Source organism: Myotis brandtii, unplaced genomic scaffold (genome assembly GCF_000412655.1).
Source record: "Myotis brandtii unplaced genomic scaffold, ASM41265v1 scaffold143, whole genome shotgun sequence".
In the NCBI taxonomy this organism is placed as follows: Eukaryota; Metazoa; Chordata; class Mammalia; order Chiroptera; family Vespertilionidae; genus Myotis; species Myotis brandtii.
In genome coordinates, this window is record NW_005355115.1 from 1,026,389 (window position 1) to 1,046,499 (window position 20,111).

Here is a 20,111-nt window from a genome sequence, read left to right on the forward strand (position 1 = left end):
CCCCCAGTGCACAAATTTTTGTGCACCGGGCCTCTAGTCTATATAATAAAAACCCAGTGGTCGTAACGCCGTAACGACCAAAGACCAGTCACCAGGAGGTGCATTGATGGGTCCCGCGGTGCCGGCAGGACTTGACGCTGGGTCCCGCGGCACGCCAGATCTAGGTCTCGTGCGATTTCGAGTGCTGGGCCTCTAGTAATTTATAAAATCATATTACTAGTATCTAATAACAATGATTTGTCAGCCTATCTAAATCTCTTTATTGCATGTTTTGTTTTGTTTTTTTCTTTTAATAATCTGCCTTGAAGAAGGTTAAGCGGAAACCACTGCTCAGCTTCCGAGATGTTGCCACCCAAATTGCATGCGCTCTTCTGCCTCTGCAGCTGCCTCACCCTGGTTCATCCTTTAGGCTGGCAAGATGTAAATCCTGTTGTCCAACCAGAAGGTAAGAGGTACATTTATCAAGGCTTGTGCCACTGACCTGTTGCCAGACTCACAGTGGCCTCAGAGAAGTTGGCCTGTAAGCAAATTTGATTAGGAAGATGCTCATGGAGGCCCTCTGTTCTCCTGGGTTATGGGATAGGACCTCCTTGTGTCTTCATTCCAAGCACCTGTCTTCAAATATGATGCCTGCAGGACAGAACCAGGCAAACCAGAAGTTCAGCTTGCAGTCCCCATGGAGAACTCCCTCACTTGCCTGACCCACTCCCACTCCAACATAGTAACCCAGATCCCCTGGAGTTCCCTCAGGAGCAACCTCAAAACCTGCCACTACACAGCTGTAGTCCTGGTAATGGTGATGTGAGAGTGGTAATTTAGGGTGTGGGGATCCAGAGGGAAATAATCTTTTCTACCTAATGACAGGGAGAAGTAGGTGCTAAGGAGCCCCAGATGAGAATGGACTGCATTGCTTGCTCTTTCTTACCTTGTGGTGGGAGGGAAGGAGAGGCGAGGAAGGAACAGATAAGCCCAGGAAGTGAGGCCAGAGTGGGACAGTCATCTCTAGACACATACATCTCCCATCACTAAGAAGGGACTTTATTTAAAAGAGATTGCCTCTGGAGCTTTGTGCTTTCCTGCTAACCCCAGAGGGTTGTGATCCATGAACTCCTTTATCCAGCCTCCTCAGATAATGAGCAGTGTGGGTGGCTTCTGAATGGTGTCCTAATATCTGTACCCACAGACCTGTGCACCTGGATAGATATGGTCCCTCTGTATCAAGTTATTCAGGCTTGGTGGTGACTCATTGCTGTAGCATTTGCAAAAGGCTTTTAATAACCCAGTACCTTATAGATAAATTTCACCCTACGTCATAGTTGGGGCAATGAATGCATCAGTAGGAGAGGGACTTCACCTTACATCTACATTTGCATAGGAAATGGCACAATATCTCACAGGTCCATTCATTCAACAACACCTACCAGGAAACTGAAGCATCAGGGATACATTGGTGACTATGCTAATGAGTTTGTAGTCAAGTTCGAGGAGCCTACAGCCTAATTAAATTAATTTCCCCATTATCACTCATGTTTGAAAATGACTGGAGAGCTGTTATTGGACTGGCAGAAGCCAGAGACACTGCTTTATCCATCTCTGTAGTTCCAGCATTGAGCCCAATGCCCCTCTCACTCTAAATGCTCAAGAATGAATGCACAAACATTTTTTAAATTATTACAAATAGCTTATTAAATAAAAGATTAAAAGATGATTATATTCTTACTAAACAAATGCATAGGAAATACAGTTATGCAGGTAAAAGATTTATAAGTTTAGGCTAAAGATAGTTTATTTGCTAATAGAGGACATAAAGCCATGTAAGAGAATGCAATGTCCTTAGCATGTACACCGTCCATCTCCAAACCCAGGAATGAATATCAGGAGTACTTAAAAATGAATCCCACCAGAAATGTGTAATCGGATTAATAACAAACCAAGCTTTCCAATGCTTTTAGCAAAATAAAGTTGAAGAGAAATAGGAAGTGACATAAATCTGAACCACAAAATTATGTCATCTAGAGAGTGGCCATCAACCTGACAATCGTCTTCCCTGCCCTTTTCTTCATGACGAGTCCTGATAGGTGGGTAGAGAACAGGAAATCCAAGACCATGACCAGGTTAGCTGTAGGCTGGTTTTAGAGAACCAGGGCACTCCTAGATGATTGAAAAAGGTTCCCAAGGCACAGGTGGAATTGAGATCTCCCAGGGAGAACCTTGTTCATCTGGAACCCTCCCACGGCTCTACAACTGAACTCCCAATTCCAGAGGTAATGCCTCCAAGACAGCTGTGGGTTCATCACCAAACTCTGTGAGCCAGAGTCCTTCCCCTCACCCCCTGTGCAGTCACACCATGGCTGCCTGTGGGCAGGGCACAGCAGAGCGCAGGGCAGCTGTGGCCTACCCCATCGTTCTCTGGATGTCTCCCTATTACACCACAGAGCATGGCTCAGTAGACAGTCTTAAATGGGAACATGCCTTTTGTAATTCTAAATCCACCCTAAAATTTTAGCTTACAGGCATGTGTGTTTTTTAAAAATCTCTTAGAAAATGCCTTGGGTTTTGAATCTGCCTCAGATGGGTATAGTATGGTTTAGCCTCGGGCAGCTAAAACTCCTCTAAAGGATTGAATTTGGGTAGCCAGAGTTAACTAAGTCTAGGTAAGGGACAGATGATATTGGTCTTCTACTCATTATATGTTAGGTACTTGACTTATATATCACAGCATCCTTATAATTATAGACTGGTCAAGTACTTTATCCCCACTTTACATGAGAGAGGAGAGTAAGTCGCCTAGTCCAGAGCATCAGAGTTTACAAGAGGTACAGTTGGAATTCAAAATAGGATCACCTGACTGCAAGACCCAGGGTCCATCTCACCCCCGGCCTTCCTTGGAACTATCTCCTATTATTTGACCATGAATTGCTGACTGAAGGTGGTCTGATACCTTAGGCCAGTGCTTCTTCAACTTTAATAGGCACATCTTTTCTGGTTCAGTAGAATTGGGGTGAGGCCTGAGATCCTGTGTTTCTAAGCTCCCAGGTGATGCCTTGGTTCATGGACCAACTTTGAGTAGGAAGGCCTTATGTATCAAACGCCTCATTTCCAGCACGTACTTCACAATTACTCACCAAAGTGGAGGATATACATGGGCTTCTAATTACGTCTCAAAATCTTTCTGGGTGATTCCTTAAGATATCAATGCAGGTGCCATTCCTCACATAGTTCTAGGTGTCTTAGTGGCAGAGGGAGAATGTGATGGAAAGCATGAAGGTATCTCTCTAGCGGAGTAATCAACTCACAGTCCACCAGAGGGAAAGGAGTGGGCAAGCTGAATCTAGAAATGTAACAGTCTGAATATACTGATATTTGGACTCAGAGTCTTGAAATTAAATATTTATTGGGGTTTAGAAAGGAGAAGAACAGATGAAATGAAACTATAGGTGTGTTGAAAGGTTTTGACACCAGAGAGAAAGTTTCAAGAGTGGGCGAGTAAGAGAAGGAACACCATGAAGCATTTGACGGAAATGACAGACCAGTGGCAGTGAAAAGCTTACTTCAGCTCATTTTCACAAATATTTATTGAGCGCTGACCATGTAGATCTGAGGATACAAAAACATGGATACAGCTCATAAGTAATAGCCCACTATGGGAGACTGAGTGTACAAACACATAATCTACACTAATAAAAGAGAAACATGCAAATTGGTGTCATTCCGCTACGCCCACCAGCCAATCAAGATGAGTATGCAAATTAACCCAACAAAGATGGTGGGTAATTTGCATATGCAGGCATAGAGCAGAGACTGAAGATACTGAAGACAACTGAAGACTGAAGATGACTGAAGACTGAAGAGGTTTGCTTTCTCTGCTGCGATCGGAGCAGAGAAGCCTCGAGGCTTGACTTCTCCGTTGCGGCCGGAGCGAAGGCCTGGGTCCCGGGTGCCAGAGGAAAACCAGTGCCAGCAGCCAGGGGAAGGAAAGCCTATTGCACGAATCTCTTCATGCAATAGGCCTCTAGTTTTAATATAATATGATATGAAGAATGCTAAAAACATATAGAGGGAATTGATTTAATACTGAGGATAAAATGATTACTTCCTGGGGACCAGAAAAGGTTTCAGAGAAGCCCTGAAAACTAATCCAGATGTTAAAGGTTGAATAGGATTTTGCTATGAGGATTTCAAACACAGGGAATAACATTTACCAAGGTGCAGAGGTGTCAGACAGCCCAGTGTGTAGCTCAGGAGCCCTGGAGCACATGGAAGGGAGATACAGGAAAAAAAACAGAAGAGTATGAGGTAGTGAAACTCTGGATCATGGAGGGTCTTTCTTACAGTGCCCAGGAATTGGGAGGTGAGCTTGTGTGCCTATGAACACGTTTTAACCCCAGAACACTGGGAGGAAAGGCCATACTTGTGCCTCAAGTAGCAATGGAAGTAGCTTAGGAAGGTATGTGTAGATTTAAATCACCTACAAACTGCCTGCCAGAAAGATTCCAGTACATTCCATCTTCAAGAAAAACCATGTGGTGGTAGGAAGCCATTGAAGGATTTTACAAAGAATTGCCTGGTGAGCTTTGTGTTTTAATCACTCCAGGATCTAGGTGAACTATGCATTTGAAAAGGCTAAGTTCCAAAGTGAATAGAACAGTTAGGAGAGATGGTAACTGTCTAATCAAGAGACAGGGAAAGTATGTATGAGACACTTGAGCCAGAGGGTCAGGGGCATATTGGAAAGAGAACCCTAAGCTAAAAACAAATGTTAGAAATTGAGACTTGGTTGGATGTAGGGAGTTTTCGAGAGAGAGGTAGGAAGGAGATGATCCCAGGTTTGTGGTTGGAGGATGAGGCGGGGAAGTTGGGAAGATGTCATTTAGTTTTATTTTGGACCATTGGCTTTGATGTTCCTATGGAAGGACATCAGGTGGGGATACGAAATGGGAAATTGTAAGCACAAATCAGAAATATGAGATAAGGTTCATGTTTAGGGGAAACAGATTTGGGAAATGGTCTTTAATATGGTCTGCATTGGAGCAGAAGGTAAGGGCAAGGCTGTAAGTATTAGAAGGTGATAGTGCTAAGTATCTTGTGAGAAGGCCTATGTCTACCTCCATCTTTTTTCTCACATAGTACTTTGCATACAGCAGGTTCTCAATAATTACTTATATATTTTTCTAGTTAGTAAAGTAATGAAGGAGACTAGACACTATGGGCGGGAACTTGATTCCTTTGGAATTTCTTTGCATAATAAAATCTGGGGCATAATGAGTGACAAGTGAGATAACATGCACCTGTTTTTCAGCACGGATCAATAAAATACAAGCTCTGATGGCTGCTGCAATCATGGGCCAGAGTGAAATTCCCAAAGGAAGTGGACCTTATCCCGTCGGTTGTACAGACTTGATGTCTACATATACTAAACAGGTGATGCTTTAAAACCACTTATCCTTGTATTGGAATATTGACTTGCTATAACTCCCTAGAGGTTTTGAAAGTTGACCTTGCCCTCACCTGAGAATGACTCACTTTGCCATTTGTACGGCTTCATGGGAAGCCTTTTTCGAGTTAAGTCATTCCCCAATTCATTGCTGTCATCTGATTAACTTAACTATAAACTCTAATTTTCCCCTTCCTTAATGGCTGAAACCAGGCTCACTTTCTTTTCACCATGAAAGCTTGTTGTTGTTTTATTTCTCTTCTCTTTTGACTGTATTCAATCATGACAGCAGCTTAAAAAGTTCTCTGGACTTCTTTCATGAGCAACAGAGGTATTTGGGTCCCCAATAAAATAGCTGTTGGAATCTGAGAAGTGACTTGACTAAAAGTGCATTAATTTCTTTCCTCTACAGGGCACCTTTTTGCGTCTGTATTATCCAGCCCAAGATAATGATCACCCTGACACCGTGTGGATCCCAAACAAGCAATATTTTTTTGGTCTTAGTAAATTTCTTGGAACACACTGGCTTATGGGCAACGTTTTGAGCTTATTATTTGGTAAGATTTCTGCTGACCCTGCTTTATATGCTCCAGAATATAAGACAGTCTTGGAAACAGCGACAGTTTCAGGCAGTTAAGGACCAAAGTAGATTTTCATCAGTCTAACCTAAGATGACAAAGCAAGTATATATTTCTTGAAAGGTCAAAGGCCAGGTAGCTATCAGTGAATCGAGGGTTCTCATTTTGTCCACTCTGAATATGATGGGATGGGTGGAGGGAATGAAAGTATCAGACTTTCAGACTGGCTCTAACATCTCTAACATCTCTCAATGGCAGGTCTTTCGTTTTCTTCTTACATATTGTGGGGGAGCAATAATATGGTGAAAGCAGCAGCTGGGCCGATGCAACTACTATCCCTTATGCTCTTTGCTAAAGTGCTTTCTACAGGCCAGCAACAAGAGAAAAAAAGTAGAAGCCACCATAATTCCCAAATCTCAAACTAAGGAGCGAAAGCTAATTTCCTACTGAGCATAAATGAGGAGATTCTACTCTCATTCCCATCACCCACACCCAAGGGACCAGCCTCTCTCCCAAAGACAATCTGATATGCAGTCATCACTTAATTTGTCTACCTTCATGAGTATAGACTTTCCTTTCTTATCTATCTGTTTGACCAGGCACTACTGTTGGGCTGGTGTCAACTATATCTTCAGATTTCCCCCTAAAAACTACCTACAGCTTTTGGCATTTATTTTAAACATCTTTTTGGAGTTTTCTTAAAAAACTACACATCTTTGTGGTGCTTGAATAACTTATAGTCACTTCTGTAGCAATTGTCACATTCGGGCTTCATGATCACATTTCCATGTTATAGGTGAGAAAATGAAACACAGATAGTTGATGAAAACAATGACAATTGAGCAGTGAAGGAAGGGAAGACAATATTTTCCATGTTTGTGCCTCTTACTATTGACTGCATAGGTGCTTTACATGTGTTACCACTTAAACATAATCCTCACAAGAAACCTGACGAGATAGGTATCATTTCCTTCCTTTTATAGAAAATGAATCTTTAGCCCTAACTGGTTTGGCTCAGTGGATAGAGCGTCAGCCTTCGGACTCAAGGGTCCCAGGTTTGATTCCGGTCAAGGGCATGTACCTTGGTTGAGGGCACATCCCCAGTAAGGGGTGTGCAGGAGGCAGCTGATAGATGTTTCTCTCTCATTGATGTTTCTAACTCTCTAACCCTCTCCCTTCCTCTCTAAAAAATCAATAAAATATATTTTTTAAAAAAAGAAAATGACTCTTTAGCTTAGACCAGGGGTGGGCAAACTTTTTGACTCGAAGGCCACAATGGGTTCTTAAACTGGACCGGAGGGCCGGAACAAAAGCATGGATGGAGTGTTTGTGTGAACTAATATAAATTCAAAGTAAACATCATTACATAAAAGGGTACGGTCTTGTTTTTTTAGTTTTATTCATTTCAAACGGGCCGGATTCGGCCCGCAGGCCGTAGTTTGCCCACAGCTGGCTTAGACAGTTCTCTTACCTTGCCCATGGTCAATAGCTAGTGACCATGGCAGAGCTGTGTCCAAAGCCACATCTGAGTATGAAGTCAATGGTCTCTTCACCTTTCTCTTGATCATGACCCACATAGAATGAGAGGAGTCTCCTATTAGAAGATTCTGGCTTTCAGTGTAATGTCCCTGAGGTTCAGTTTGTTTTTAGAGCATTCCCTTTGAAATTTTTCCAAAACCTGACATTGGTAGTAAGGAACAGCCTTCTTGAATATGCCTATAAGTAGTAAAATGTCTCACCTTAAGCTCAGAGCTGGCAAGGAGAACTGATAACTAATGATCCTGTGGTCTTAGGAAAAACCACATGGTTCAGGTCCTTGGTTGGTGGGTATCTAGTAGGAGAATTTTTAACGAATGTACTATTAATGCATAAAAATATAAATTCCATGGGTTAGGATTTTATACTAAGGAGATGTAAGTTAAATTAACCAGCAACATTCAAGTAAAAACCCCCTATCTATAATCTTTCATTGCTGTCTAGGTTCAAAAACAACGCCTGCAAGCTGGAATGCTCCTGTGAGGACTGGTGAAAAATACCCACTGGTTGTTTTTTCTCATGGTCTTGGAGCATTCAGGTAAAGTTTGAGAGGTTGAACAATTTCAGCCATGAGGGATCAATGTATTCCCCCAGCCCCAAAAGGAGCAGCAGATTTTGGAGTGTCATGCAGGCCCCTATCCTGAAGGAGTTGGGGTTCCTCAAGAATTGGCTATGATCTATTATTGATCAGTCCTAGCCCTGTTTTTTCCACCTACCAGCTCCTGGAGCCTAGCCTCACAACAGAGGAGAGAGAGTGTTGCATTTTTGGCTGTTGTCCTTCTGTATTTATACTCTCAGAATCATCCACTGTGTTAGTTCAGGGCCCCTGAGAAATAGACACCAAGATTGGATTAGCTGTGAAAGACAGTTACTGAGAGAAATCCCAAGAAGGATAGAGGGGAATGATCAGGAAGGGATGGGGAGAGCCTTCAGATCGTGATGCAGGGTGCACATTTGGGAAGGAGAGGAGAAACGGGGGTTTATAGTTGCTACTATAGAACACAGGTATGTCACCTGGTATGTGGCAGGGCTTTAACTTTCCTAAAGATTGATTGGGTATGAAGTCTCAGACGGTAGCATAGTTCTAAAAGGCCAATGGAAGGAGTGCTTGACCCAGTGTTATTCATCAAAGGATCCAGAGAGGTCGGAGCTGGGTGGGCTCTTTAGTTAACTCTGGTCTCAATAACGTGATATCTGAGTGGCTTATTTTTATGATCACTACCTCCTTTCCACTTTCTTCTTATATCTTCTCATCTGCCTTTCCTTCCTCCACCTCAGAGGATTATTCAACTTTCAGAGAATAAAAGGTAGCTTTTAGCTAGAAAACAGATGGGTAGCGTCTGAAATAAGAAATGATTTTCAGCTCTTTAATTGTGGTCTAGCTATTTATTTGATTAGAATCCCACAGCCAAATCCAGCCTGCTACCTTTTTTCTGTAAAGTCATATAAGAACACGGTCATTTTACACATTGTCTGTGGCTACTTCTGTGTGATGACAGCAGAGTTGAGTAGTTGTGACCATAATGTATGGTGCACAGAGCTGGACAGATATACTGTCTGGCATTTTGCAGAAAAGGTTTTCTGATCCCTGTGCTAGATTATTGTCCCTAAAGTTCCTGGATCTTCAGGGGTAGAAGACATAGTTCCTCCCTCCCTCTTTTTATTCTTTATGGACATTTTCTATTGAATGCATGATATGAAAAGATTGCGCAGAATGAAGACATGGAAGGGGGTTACAAATGCAGTGGCTTTGCACGTGACTGTTAAACATCTCACCCTATCCAGTCATTTAAACAACAGCTGACATGCTCAGTAATGACTCTGTTTTAGACATTATTATAAGCACTGAAAATGTACTAATCTACTTAATCCTCAGAATAATCCCACTAGATGCCGTACTGTTATAGCATCACCCTTCTACAGATAAAAGAAAACCAAGGCAGAGGTAAGATAGGTGACTTATCCAAGGTCGATAGCTAATAAGTGGTGGAACCAGGATTCTAACACAGTGGCAGGACGATAGATCCCATTCTCTTAAGCACCACACAGTACTGCCTTCCTACACACATTATCTTATTAAAACCTTACAGCAAAGCCTTTATTAGCCCCACTTGACAGGTGAGGACAAAAAAAATCAGAAATGTAATTACCTAAAGTCATGTGACTGGTAAGTGGGCAGAGCCACAATTAATATTCAGAACTCTCAAAGGCCGTATTGATCATCATTGCACCAGGGCTTCTCAGCCTTCGTACTGTTGATGTTTTGAGCTGGATAATTTTTTGTTGTGGAGGGTAGGTGGACCTGTGTATTGTAGGATGTTTAGTAGAGCCCTTACCCACCAGATGGCGTAGCACCCTCTCCCAACTCATGATAATGAAAATGACAATAGATGTCAAATATCCTGAGGGACAAAATCGCCTCCCTTTGAGAACCACAGCTCTCTGCTTTACTCCAGGGCACTACTCTAGGGTGTAACAGCCCAGGTTTACTAGTAAACTCCACCTTGTAATCATGACTGGCAGTTGAATGCTCCCCTCTTTTTGTTTTGAAGGACAATTTATTCTGCAATTGGCAATGACCTGGCTTCTCATGGGTTTATAGTTGCTACTGTAGAACACAGGTATGTCATCTGGTATGTAGCTGGGCTTTAACTTTCCTAAAGGTTGACAGAAAATGTTGAATGGTCAGCGATGACTATATGGTAAGAAACAAGGGAGACTGAGCTAGCCCTTCAAGAATTACAAAAGCAGCTAACATTTCTAGAGGGTTTATTTTGTGCTGTATTTGCACACCATCATGTAATCCTCATAGCCACCCTATGAGATGGCTACCATTATCACTGTTCTAAGGAGGAGGAAAAGGAAGCCAGCAAAGCGTTATCTGCCGAAAGCCACACAGCTAGTAAGTGACATTGCTGGATTTGATTCCGGGAGGGAGTTTTCAATGTAGCCTCTGGGAATTGGGAAGATAGAATGGGTTGAGTTTACTCACAATGATGTCTTTTTCTTAGAAGTCCCTTCAGGGCCTCTTTGATTTTTTTTTTTGTTTAAATATTTTCATTGATTTCAGAGAGGAAGGGAGAGAGATAGAAACATCAATGCTGAGAGAGAATCATTGCTGGGCTACCTCCTGCACGCCCCCCACTGGGGATCAAGCCCACAACCTGGGCATGTGCCCTGACCGGAATCGAACCATGACCTCCTGGTTCATAGGTCGATGCTCAACCCTGAGCCACACAGGCTGGGCACGATTTTTTTTTTTAAATGCAGTATAGAGGAAGAAAGGGAAGTCAGGAAGGTCAGAATGACCTTGAGTCAAGGGTGGGAAAGAGGAACATGGGTGCGATGGGGAAGTGTAAGTAATTGATTCTGTTTGTGTTGAAGAGATGGATCCGCCTCTGCAACGTACTATTTCGATGACCAGTCTGCTGCAGAAATAGGGAAAAAGTCGTGGCTCTATCTCAAAACCCCACAACAAGGGGAGAATGAGGTGCTTCTACGAAATTCGCAGGTACACTGCGGTCAGGGCAGGTGGCGTGGGGACTAAAACGCACAGGCAACAGGATGGCATTTGCTAATTTAGATGTATACTCGGCAAGCTGTGCTCCTTGCACTCGTACTTCCCATTGCCCAAGATCCGTCAGCAGGTTCACAGAGTAATACAATCCCCTTAGTGCAGCGGTTCTCAACCTGTGGGTCACGACCCCTTTGACCGTCAAACGACCCTTTCACAGGGGTCGCCTAAGACCATCCTGCATATCAGATATTTACATGACGATTCATAACAGTAGCAACGTTACAGTTATGAAGTAGCAACGAAAATAATTTTATGGTTGGGTCACAACATGAGGAACTGTATTTAAAGGGCCAGAAGGTTGAGAACCACTGCCTTAGTGAAATGTGTGGGTCATTGTGAAATCAAAGACAAACAAAATTCTGGGAGATGACCGTGATTATACAGAATTCTTTTGCATTACAACTTCTCGTTTTAAAATCTCAGGGTAGATTCATAGTCCCGTAAGAAAGACTACTTTTCAGAGAGGGAGTATAGCATAGTATTAAGAGTCTAGGCCTTAGGATCCTACTTTGTACATTTGAATCCTGGGGCCCTCACTTTTCAGTGGCGTCATGTTGGACAAGTTAATTTACTGTCCCTGTTTTGCTTCCATGTTTTCTCAGTTACAAAATAACGAGTACTGGTGTCTTTCCCACAGGGCTGTTGGGAAGATTAAATGAAATCGAGCACACTGGCTCCCGCCCTGTGACGGCTTTCCTGTGGGTGCTTTTCATATGTTATTGCATTGAGTTCCATCCAAATGTCACTGGGGTAGGTAGGCAGCGTTAGACAGTAAAAGGAAGCTCAGAGAGATGAAGTCACCCGAGGTCACACTGTGGCTAAGCAACCGAGCCGGGATGTGGCCCCCACCAAGGCTGGTGCCTGCATCATGATGCTGGGCTATTTTCTAACCACTCACTGCTCAGACATTGCCAGCTTATAAGCAGCTGACCATTGTTCCCACACGCAAGCTCTACACAAACGTTAAAATAAGTTGTAAAGTATTACAACTTTTTACTTTGTCATTTCCTTCTTCTAATAATTACATCAGGTGCGACAAAGAGCAAAGGAGTGTTCCCAGGCTCTCGATGTGATGCTCTCTGGAACACCGGTGAAGAATGTATTAGACTCAGAGTTCGATATGCAACGGCTGCGGGTGAGCTATGAAAGCCCTTTTCCCTGTCCTGTAGTTCTTAGCTCTTTATTCTCTAGAGTTTGCTTTTCTGCTGTAATACAGGGTACAACATGATAAAGAGCTGCAAAAAAAAAAAAAAATTACAGGTGAAGTGTTAGGACAAGAAGAAATGCATTAGGTTGAACTATATATACAGTTGCCAATAGTCAGTCTACAAAAATGGCCGTTCCACGTGGTTCAAGTACTGTCACTTCTTGGATGGCTTCTGCATGTTTTGAGCTTGATCCTGGAAAGCTGGCCCACAATTTTTAAATACAATGTTGGGAGGGAAAAAATATGACACCAAGTGAAGATCATAGACAAAGACTCAACAGTGGGTGTGGAGGGTGGAGTACAGGGAGTAGAGGCACTTGAGTTTAAGCATAAGATGATGGTCGCCACTCTCTCTTTTATCTCCATGCCTTTGTACATGTTATCCCCTTGGCAACGTGACTCACCCTCCACCCTGACTAAGTGCTGCTTAATTTTCAACTCAAGTCAGGAAGCACCTCCTCCGAGAGAAGCTTTCTTGGACCCACTGCCCAGCCCTGGCCTGGATTGGCTATCTATCATGGCTACTCCTTGCTACCACTCCATTGTATTTGCATCATGCATCTGTATTTCTTTCCTTCCCAATAGGCTGTGAGCTCACTGGAAATGAACTACAATGCCTAATACAGAGCAGGCACTCAATAAATCCTCATGAAATGCACAAAGTGATAAATATGAACTGGGGAGAGGGAGAAATCAGCATTGATGATGTTTTAAGTGTGGGTGACTGGGAAGACCATTAAGTTCACTTCTGAACTTTTACAAATGCTTACCATATATATGTGTGGATGTATTTGTATGTATGTATTATGTGTGTGTGCTACATGTGTATATTTGTATATGTGTGTATTTCCTTTATAAGAAATCAAGGTTTATAACCATGCCCATGAATTGAATACTAATTGCCTGATTAACAAAATTATTCACTCTATTTTTCTAACAACCTGTGAGATAGTTATCAATTCATCTCATGCTTTTTCACGTAGGACTCCATTGATAGAGATAAAATAGCAGTAATGGGACATTCTTTTGGTGGAGCCACAGTTATTCAGGCTCTTCACGATGACCGGAGATTCAGGTAAGAGAATGAGGCGAAGAGACAGAACAGTAATTTATTGGAAGAGGGGGAGTGATAACACACGTGAAATACAATTTTATCAAATTCTTAGTAAGGAAGGGACCCTTTGAGGCCTACAAGTCTATTCTTGTGCCTCTATTAAATACTCTCTGTGAACTTTCCTAAGCAGAAAATATCTGATTTCACTGCTATTAAAAACTTTCCCCTCCCCACATGTTTTCCTTCATTCTTATTCATCTGTTTGAGGGCTTAACATTTTCACTTGGAAATGTACCTTTATATACACATTTTATCAGCGACATAAGATTGTGATAATAATGTGGCCATCTTATAGTCCAGATTTCCCTAGTAAGCAGGGTATTTTTAATTATTTTTTTCATTTTTAATTTGGAGTGAGGTCTGAAATACTCCAGTGTTCTAACATAAGGAAATATTTTCTGCCTTGAACTACTTCATCCCAGACTGATGAGCTCACATAGAGCCCACCGTATAGAAAGGGAGGATCACTTGTGAAACTCCATCTCGAATTTCTTAAAATCTGTTTCAGTAGAAGGGGTTTCTCTTCCTTAGTCCATTTAGCACATAAAACAGTGTCCAAAATGTCATGAAACATAGGATAAACTGACTTGTAAAAAGAAAGTTAGTAACTGAGAGCATCTGTATACTATAAACAATAAAATAGAAAATAAAGAAATAAGAAAGTTAGTAATATTTCCAGAGATATGCCCATGTTTTACATCAATGCCCAGACAATTTTCCAGGTACAGCACCTCTAAATATAAAGCGATGGGTCCAATTGTTACTCTAAGAAAAGATATAATAAATAGACTATGGAGTATCCAGAAAGTCTGGAAACATAGGAGCAATAATGTGTGCAGGGAATTTTTTCAGACACCACAATTTTGAAGAAATCGCTACTTTTCAAAAATTTATTTTGAAAATAATATTAAAATGAATGAAAATTTTAAAGATTATATATTGTTCTAAAAGTCCCAATTCCTAAATGCCTCCTAAAGAAAATGATTACATATTTCCACATCTGCGACCTTATAAAGCTAATCATATCTCTTTCTCACATGAAGTACAATACAATCATGGGCCAGTGTGGTGTGTCCATTAGTCCTGGCTTTAGTAGAAAGACCTGTATGTTTGCCGGTGTGTAACCAGCCTTCCGTTATCATCTCAACAAACACCTGCAGGTGCGGTATTGCCCTGGATGCATGGATGATGCCCCTGAATGAGGAAGTATTTTCCAAGTTTTCTCAGCCCCTCTTTTTTATCAACTCTGAAGAGTTCCAATATCCTGCTAATATCATAAAAATGAAAAAATGCTACGCACCTGGTAAAGAAAGGAAAATGATCACAATCAGGTAATAGCAACTGACTTCATTATCTGAAATAGAAACTTGAAACTTGGATAAACCACAACAGATACAAGCCATTAAAGGACTGTTAACTTTGTTGTGTAGACTTTCAATAAGCGAGAATATTAGAAAAATCTCAGGTTCTAAGTGCATTTAGATTTACTCTTTTTAAAATGCAAATGTTTAAGTGGTGTTACTATATGTGGCCCATATACTGATAATTAAAATGCACGCTAGGGTGCTTGCCACTTTCATGTAAACACAAGAGCAAGCTTACACATTTTGGGGTCCGGGCAGAGAAAAGTGTTCCATCACCAAGCTAGAGTAGGAACTCTTTAGGAAAAAAGTCAGAGCATCGGTTCAGACCGGCAATATGTTTACCTATTTGGGAAGAATACAAACTTATAAATTCCCCAAACTATAATGGGGTCCCCTAAGTGCTGGCAATATGCTTATATCATAGATGTGAAAAAGAAATCCCAAAAAAGTTTTGGACTCACAATGGGATGTTACAAAGCAAAGATAGTGCTCATCCCTCTCCTATATGAAACGGGTTTATTTCCAGGGAGAAAATATATAGTATAGGCAATGAGCACTTTGGGATCAGAGAATGGAGAGGTCTTTTCCAACTGATGTAGTCAGAAAAGGCTGCTTGGAAGAGATGGGAGTAGAACTGGGTGTTGAAGGATGGAGAGAGTTTAGACAGAGCGAGGAAATGTCCAGATAAGGAAAGGACTTCAATGTAGCACATTTGCACGTGCAAGTCTAATTCTAAAGGAGAAATAGTATAGAATGCCTAACCTGTCCTTCACCCCACTTCCTTACTAGGCACTCTTTTTCTTACTTTTTCTGCTAGAAATCTTGAAAGAATAGCTTATATTTAATATTGCATGTGCTTACTTGCACTTACTCTTGACTCCTGTGGTCTAGCTTCCCAAACGCCTTCCCCCTGCCCTCCCATGCTGAAGCTGGCCCTGCCGAGGCTTTAAAAGCCCAGCAGTCTATGTGCAGTCTCAGCCTTTCTCTCTGCATCCATTCGATATTGTTGAGGACACCTATTTCTCTTCTCCAGGCTACCCAGCCCTACTCTTCCCCTATCATTTAGAGGGCTCCATCCTTTTCCCCCACCCTCTCCTTCTCCTTAGCCATCCTCTACTGTGGGTAGCATCCAGGCTTCTACTTTTCCCTGACCCTGTGTCTACCTTCTTTATGAGTCCCATGCTCAAGTTTTGATTGGAATTCGGGGAAGAATGAGCAGGTGCCAAATGGTTCTGTTTTGAGTAGTGATAGCTAAGAGGATTCATAGTTTGCTTATAAGCAGCAGCAAAGTCGGGAAAAAAAAATTGCATCATGTGGGGCCTGAAAAAAATGTATTTTAATTTGGTATTTCTCAGCTTGAGATTGGGAAATATGGATAGAGCTGTCTGGCCACAAATTGGAAATGCATAGACTTTATATGTTATAGATGAAACCTTTGGCGTGGATGAGACCGCAAAGTGAGAAGAGAAATGGTCTAATAGAACCTTGAGAAATGCCTACATTTTAGGTGAAGAGTCAGAAGAGAACAGAGTACAAGGAAAGGGGCAGGCATAATGTCAAGGAAACAAAGAGGGGGAAAAATGCAATAAAATCAAGTGTCAAGTGTCCCGGAGGTAATAGAAAATGAGCAATAAAAAGGCCATCCTATTTGATGGTAGGCTGTTGGTGAATTTAACATGCAGCTTGGTATTTGGAAGGTGCTTACATTTTAAATAATACAAGAAAACATGTTTTCTAATCTACTTAATCCAAGGCTTAAATCCAAAGTGGCTTGATTAGCATCAAATAGATATCAAGTTAAGTGGTTGCAGTAAGGGAGCAGGCTTCTGGCTCTGAGTTCAACATATAACACATTCCATCTACTGAAATTGCAAGTATTCCAGCCCCTTAAAAAGCTGGAATCATTTCTTTTAAAGACAAGATGCCAAGCAAAAATAGGATCTTTGAATTGTTTATCTAGAAGGGAAGACAAATACATACTCTAGGATCCCTAAATGAACAGTCTGTGACCCTCAAAATCATATCTAAGGAGATCAAATTGATAAATATTGTTTCCTTGGTTTTCGGTAAATAAGTCATCCAGGCCCTGGCTGGTGTAGCTCAGCTGGTTGGGTATTGTCCTGGGCACTGAAAGGTCACCAGTTTGATTCCCTGCCAGGACACATGCCAAGTTGCAGGCTCGATCCCCTGTAAGGGCTTCCTGGAGGCATCCGATGAATGTTTTGCTCTCACATTGATGTTTCTTTCTCTCCCTGGCCCTTCCTCTCTCTTTAAAGATCTTTTTTTAAAAAAAAATAAATAAATAAAAAGGTCAACTAGGCCCATATCTTTCCTGCACTCTAACTATAAACAATGTGATTTGTAAATGTCTCATTTATCTTTCAGGGGTTCAGTCCATCAGAATTTTGCTGACTTCACTTTTGCAACTGGCAAAGCAGTTGGATACATATTCACATTAAAAGGAAAAATAGATTCAGAAGTCGCTATGGATCTTACCAACAAAGCTTCATTAGCATTCTTACAAAAGCATTTAGGTAAGAAACAAATATTCTTTCATTCCACAAACCGGATGATTCTCAGAACAAAACTGCCTTTTATTACAGCACTAGTCTCATGTTAAGTTTCCAGTAGTTTATAATTTAACATAGCAGTCAAATCAGTTTGAAAACTTGAGAAAATTTAATTTTGCAGCATTGCATACTATATATCAGACAGTAAGTGTACCTGTTAGAGCCAACAGTCTTGCTGGTAAGACTGGGGTGGGCTTCCATGTTGAGGAAACCGTGCATGTTGCTTCCATCCCATCTCATTCAGATGCAGCAACAGGGCACAGGCTACCTTGTCTCCCTGATCAGTACACAGATTATGTAATTTATGATGCTATGTTGCCACCTAGTGGCTCTCAACTGTTCAACACTCTCGAAAGTTTAATGTTGATTAACATTTATATTTTACAGGACTTCAGAAAGATTTTGATAAATGGGATTATTTGATTGAAGGAAAAGATGATCACCTTATTCCAGGGACCAATGTTGACACAACCAACTACCATGGCGCTCTACAGAATTCTACAAGTATAGAGAAATAGAATTTAGATCAAAAGTGCTTTTTAAAATGTCTTCTTTTAAAACTGTTTGAAAGTGTATGTGTTGTATGGCTATACCATAATAGTGACTGAAATTTGGATTAACCTTTTTTCCTTTAAATATAAAGGGAGACTAAATTATGTAAAAATCATACCAGCCTAAATTTTACTTTTTACTAAGTGATCCTTTTTTAGTATCAAGTTAATAACTGTTTCTATAGTACATTAATGAACAAGGATATTAAAACAGGCACAATGCCAATGAAAAAATGTTGCAAGGACATAACACTCCCTAAAAAAATAAAAAGAGATTTTCTTGCCTCTTTTTTTTTATTATTATGAACAGTAGAATTGTGTTTCAGCAACATGGTAAACTGGATAGAATTTGGCAGCACTTCCCTTTGCTTTTTGGTCATATTAAGAAAACTTAGATCAAGCAGGTAATAAAGGCATTGTTTTACCACAGTGATACTATACAATTTGATACTATACAATTGAACATGATAACTAAGTGGGGCATGGACAAGGGTAAGATTATTGGAGACAGGGCAAGGGCAGCATATTAAAGCAGATTAAAGGAAGTGGGTAATTTGTTTGCATTTTGTTAATGGTTTATTCCTGGCGGATTCTACTTATGAAAGAAAGGTGCATAAGACAGAGCAGAAATACCAGCTACATAACACATTCCGTTAGTTATTCACCAAAGGCGGAGTTAACTAAGAAAACATTCAGAGTGACTTTTAACTGCTTTATTTTTCAATTATTTTATTTATTTTTATGTTTTATTATGTTTTTAAATGTTTTTTTTACTGTTACTAATTTTTAGAGAGAGAGGAAGAGAGAAGGAGAGAGATAGAAACATCAATGAAAGAGAAACATTGATCAGCTGCCTCCTGCATGCCCCCTACTAGGGATTGAGCCAGAACCCTGGGCATGGGCCCGGACCGGAATTGAACCAGTGACCTCTTGGTGCATAGGACGATGCATAACCAACTAGGTCACATCGGCTGGTTTTCATTTATTTTTATTTAATAAATGTTTTTAATTATATAGGTAGTACTGGAAATAGAATATCACAATAAGTGGAGGGAAAAGAATACCTTAAACATTATGCACTTATATGTTCAGGACTCAAGGGAAACATTTTTTTAGTTTCCTAAAGGGTAAAAACTTATGCCACTGATTAGCTAAGTATATTTTGGTCTAAGTATGGCCTTGTTTTTCTGACTTCTTTACAGTTAATTAAGCCTGTGTAAACAGGGATAATCAGTACTTGGTAAGAAGCTTGGTTCACTATGACTATCCCATCTCTACCCCTTCTGTCCAGTTACTAAGTTACTGTGTTCTGAAATGGCACTTCGGGCCTGTCTTAATGTGTTAAGGTGCACAAAGACCCATTTTGAGAAATTTGGTTTCTCCTATCCTATATAGCCATTCAGATTAAAAATGTTTAAATTCCTCAGCATGAAACTGCAGGCTTCCTGTAATCTGGCCCTAAAATGCCTTCTCTGACATTTCTCTCAGTAATTCACAACTATGTCTCCTACATGTTGAGCCAAACTTGTCTGTCCATTATCTCAGGAACAACCACATACTTATCTACCTCCATGATGTTAAATGCAAAACCATCTCCTTTTTGCTTTTTGAAATTACACCCAGCTTTTAAGGTTCTCTATTTTCATGATTCCCTTCGAGCTTCAAGGTCTGATAATGTTTCCTATGCAAACATCTTTTCCCCACTCTCATGTTGCAAACTTCATTTTAGAAATGGATAACCATTCCAATGGTATGGCTGTCCCACTCAAATCCTTTGTTGGTGACACGTGCTGCTGTGGAAAGAAGAAAATATCTGCTGAAAGGATCCAATGAGTTAAGGTTAAAAAATCACAATCCTAGTATAGTGCATACTGAACATATTTCAGGGAAAAGAAGGAAATACCTATTGAATGCCTACTCCTTTTCAGGTACTTTATATAAATTATTTATAATCTTAAAAATACTGCAAGAAAGGTTTTATTATCCCCATTTCACAGATGAGGAAGATCAAGGCTCAAAGATATTATATAACCTGCCTAGGTCACATATATAGTAAGCAATATATAAGTAGGATCTATTTCCTTACGCTAGGATCTGGACTTTGCATATTTTTAAACCATATTTTTAAAAGCATGGACTCTGATGTTAGATGGGTTCAGTTTGATCAAGCCTCTAGCTCT

The 20,111-nt window shown here is 40.8% G+C and overlaps 1 protein-coding gene across 1 annotated transcript in view; it reads left to right on the forward strand.

Moving 5' to 3' along the window:
- PLA2G7 (phospholipase A2, group VII (platelet-activating factor acetylhydrolase, plasma)) overlaps positions 1 to 18,216 on the forward strand; it is a 46,651-nt gene extending 28,435 nt beyond the window's left edge. Inside the window, exons 2-12 of the mRNA XM_005860929.2 lie at positions 309 to 445; positions 5,300 to 5,421; positions 5,847 to 5,991; positions 7,993 to 8,086; positions 10,101 to 10,169; positions 10,933 to 11,059; positions 12,156 to 12,260; positions 13,316 to 13,407; positions 14,607 to 14,777; positions 17,196 to 17,344; positions 17,768 to 18,216. Coding sequence (XP_005860991.1) covers positions 343 to 445; positions 5,300 to 5,421; positions 5,847 to 5,991; positions 7,993 to 8,086; positions 10,101 to 10,169; positions 10,933 to 11,059; positions 12,156 to 12,260; positions 13,316 to 13,407; positions 14,607 to 14,777; positions 17,196 to 17,344; positions 17,768 to 17,898 — 1,308 coding nt within the window. The 5' untranslated portion in view covers positions 309 to 342 and the 3' untranslated portion in view covers positions 17,899 to 18,216. The remainder of the gene's footprint in view (positions 1 to 308; positions 446 to 5,299; positions 5,422 to 5,846; positions 5,992 to 7,992; positions 8,087 to 10,100; positions 10,170 to 10,932; positions 11,060 to 12,155; positions 12,261 to 13,315; positions 13,408 to 14,606; positions 14,778 to 17,195; positions 17,345 to 17,767) is intronic.
- Positions 18,217 to 20,111: the final 1,895 nt, after the last annotated feature.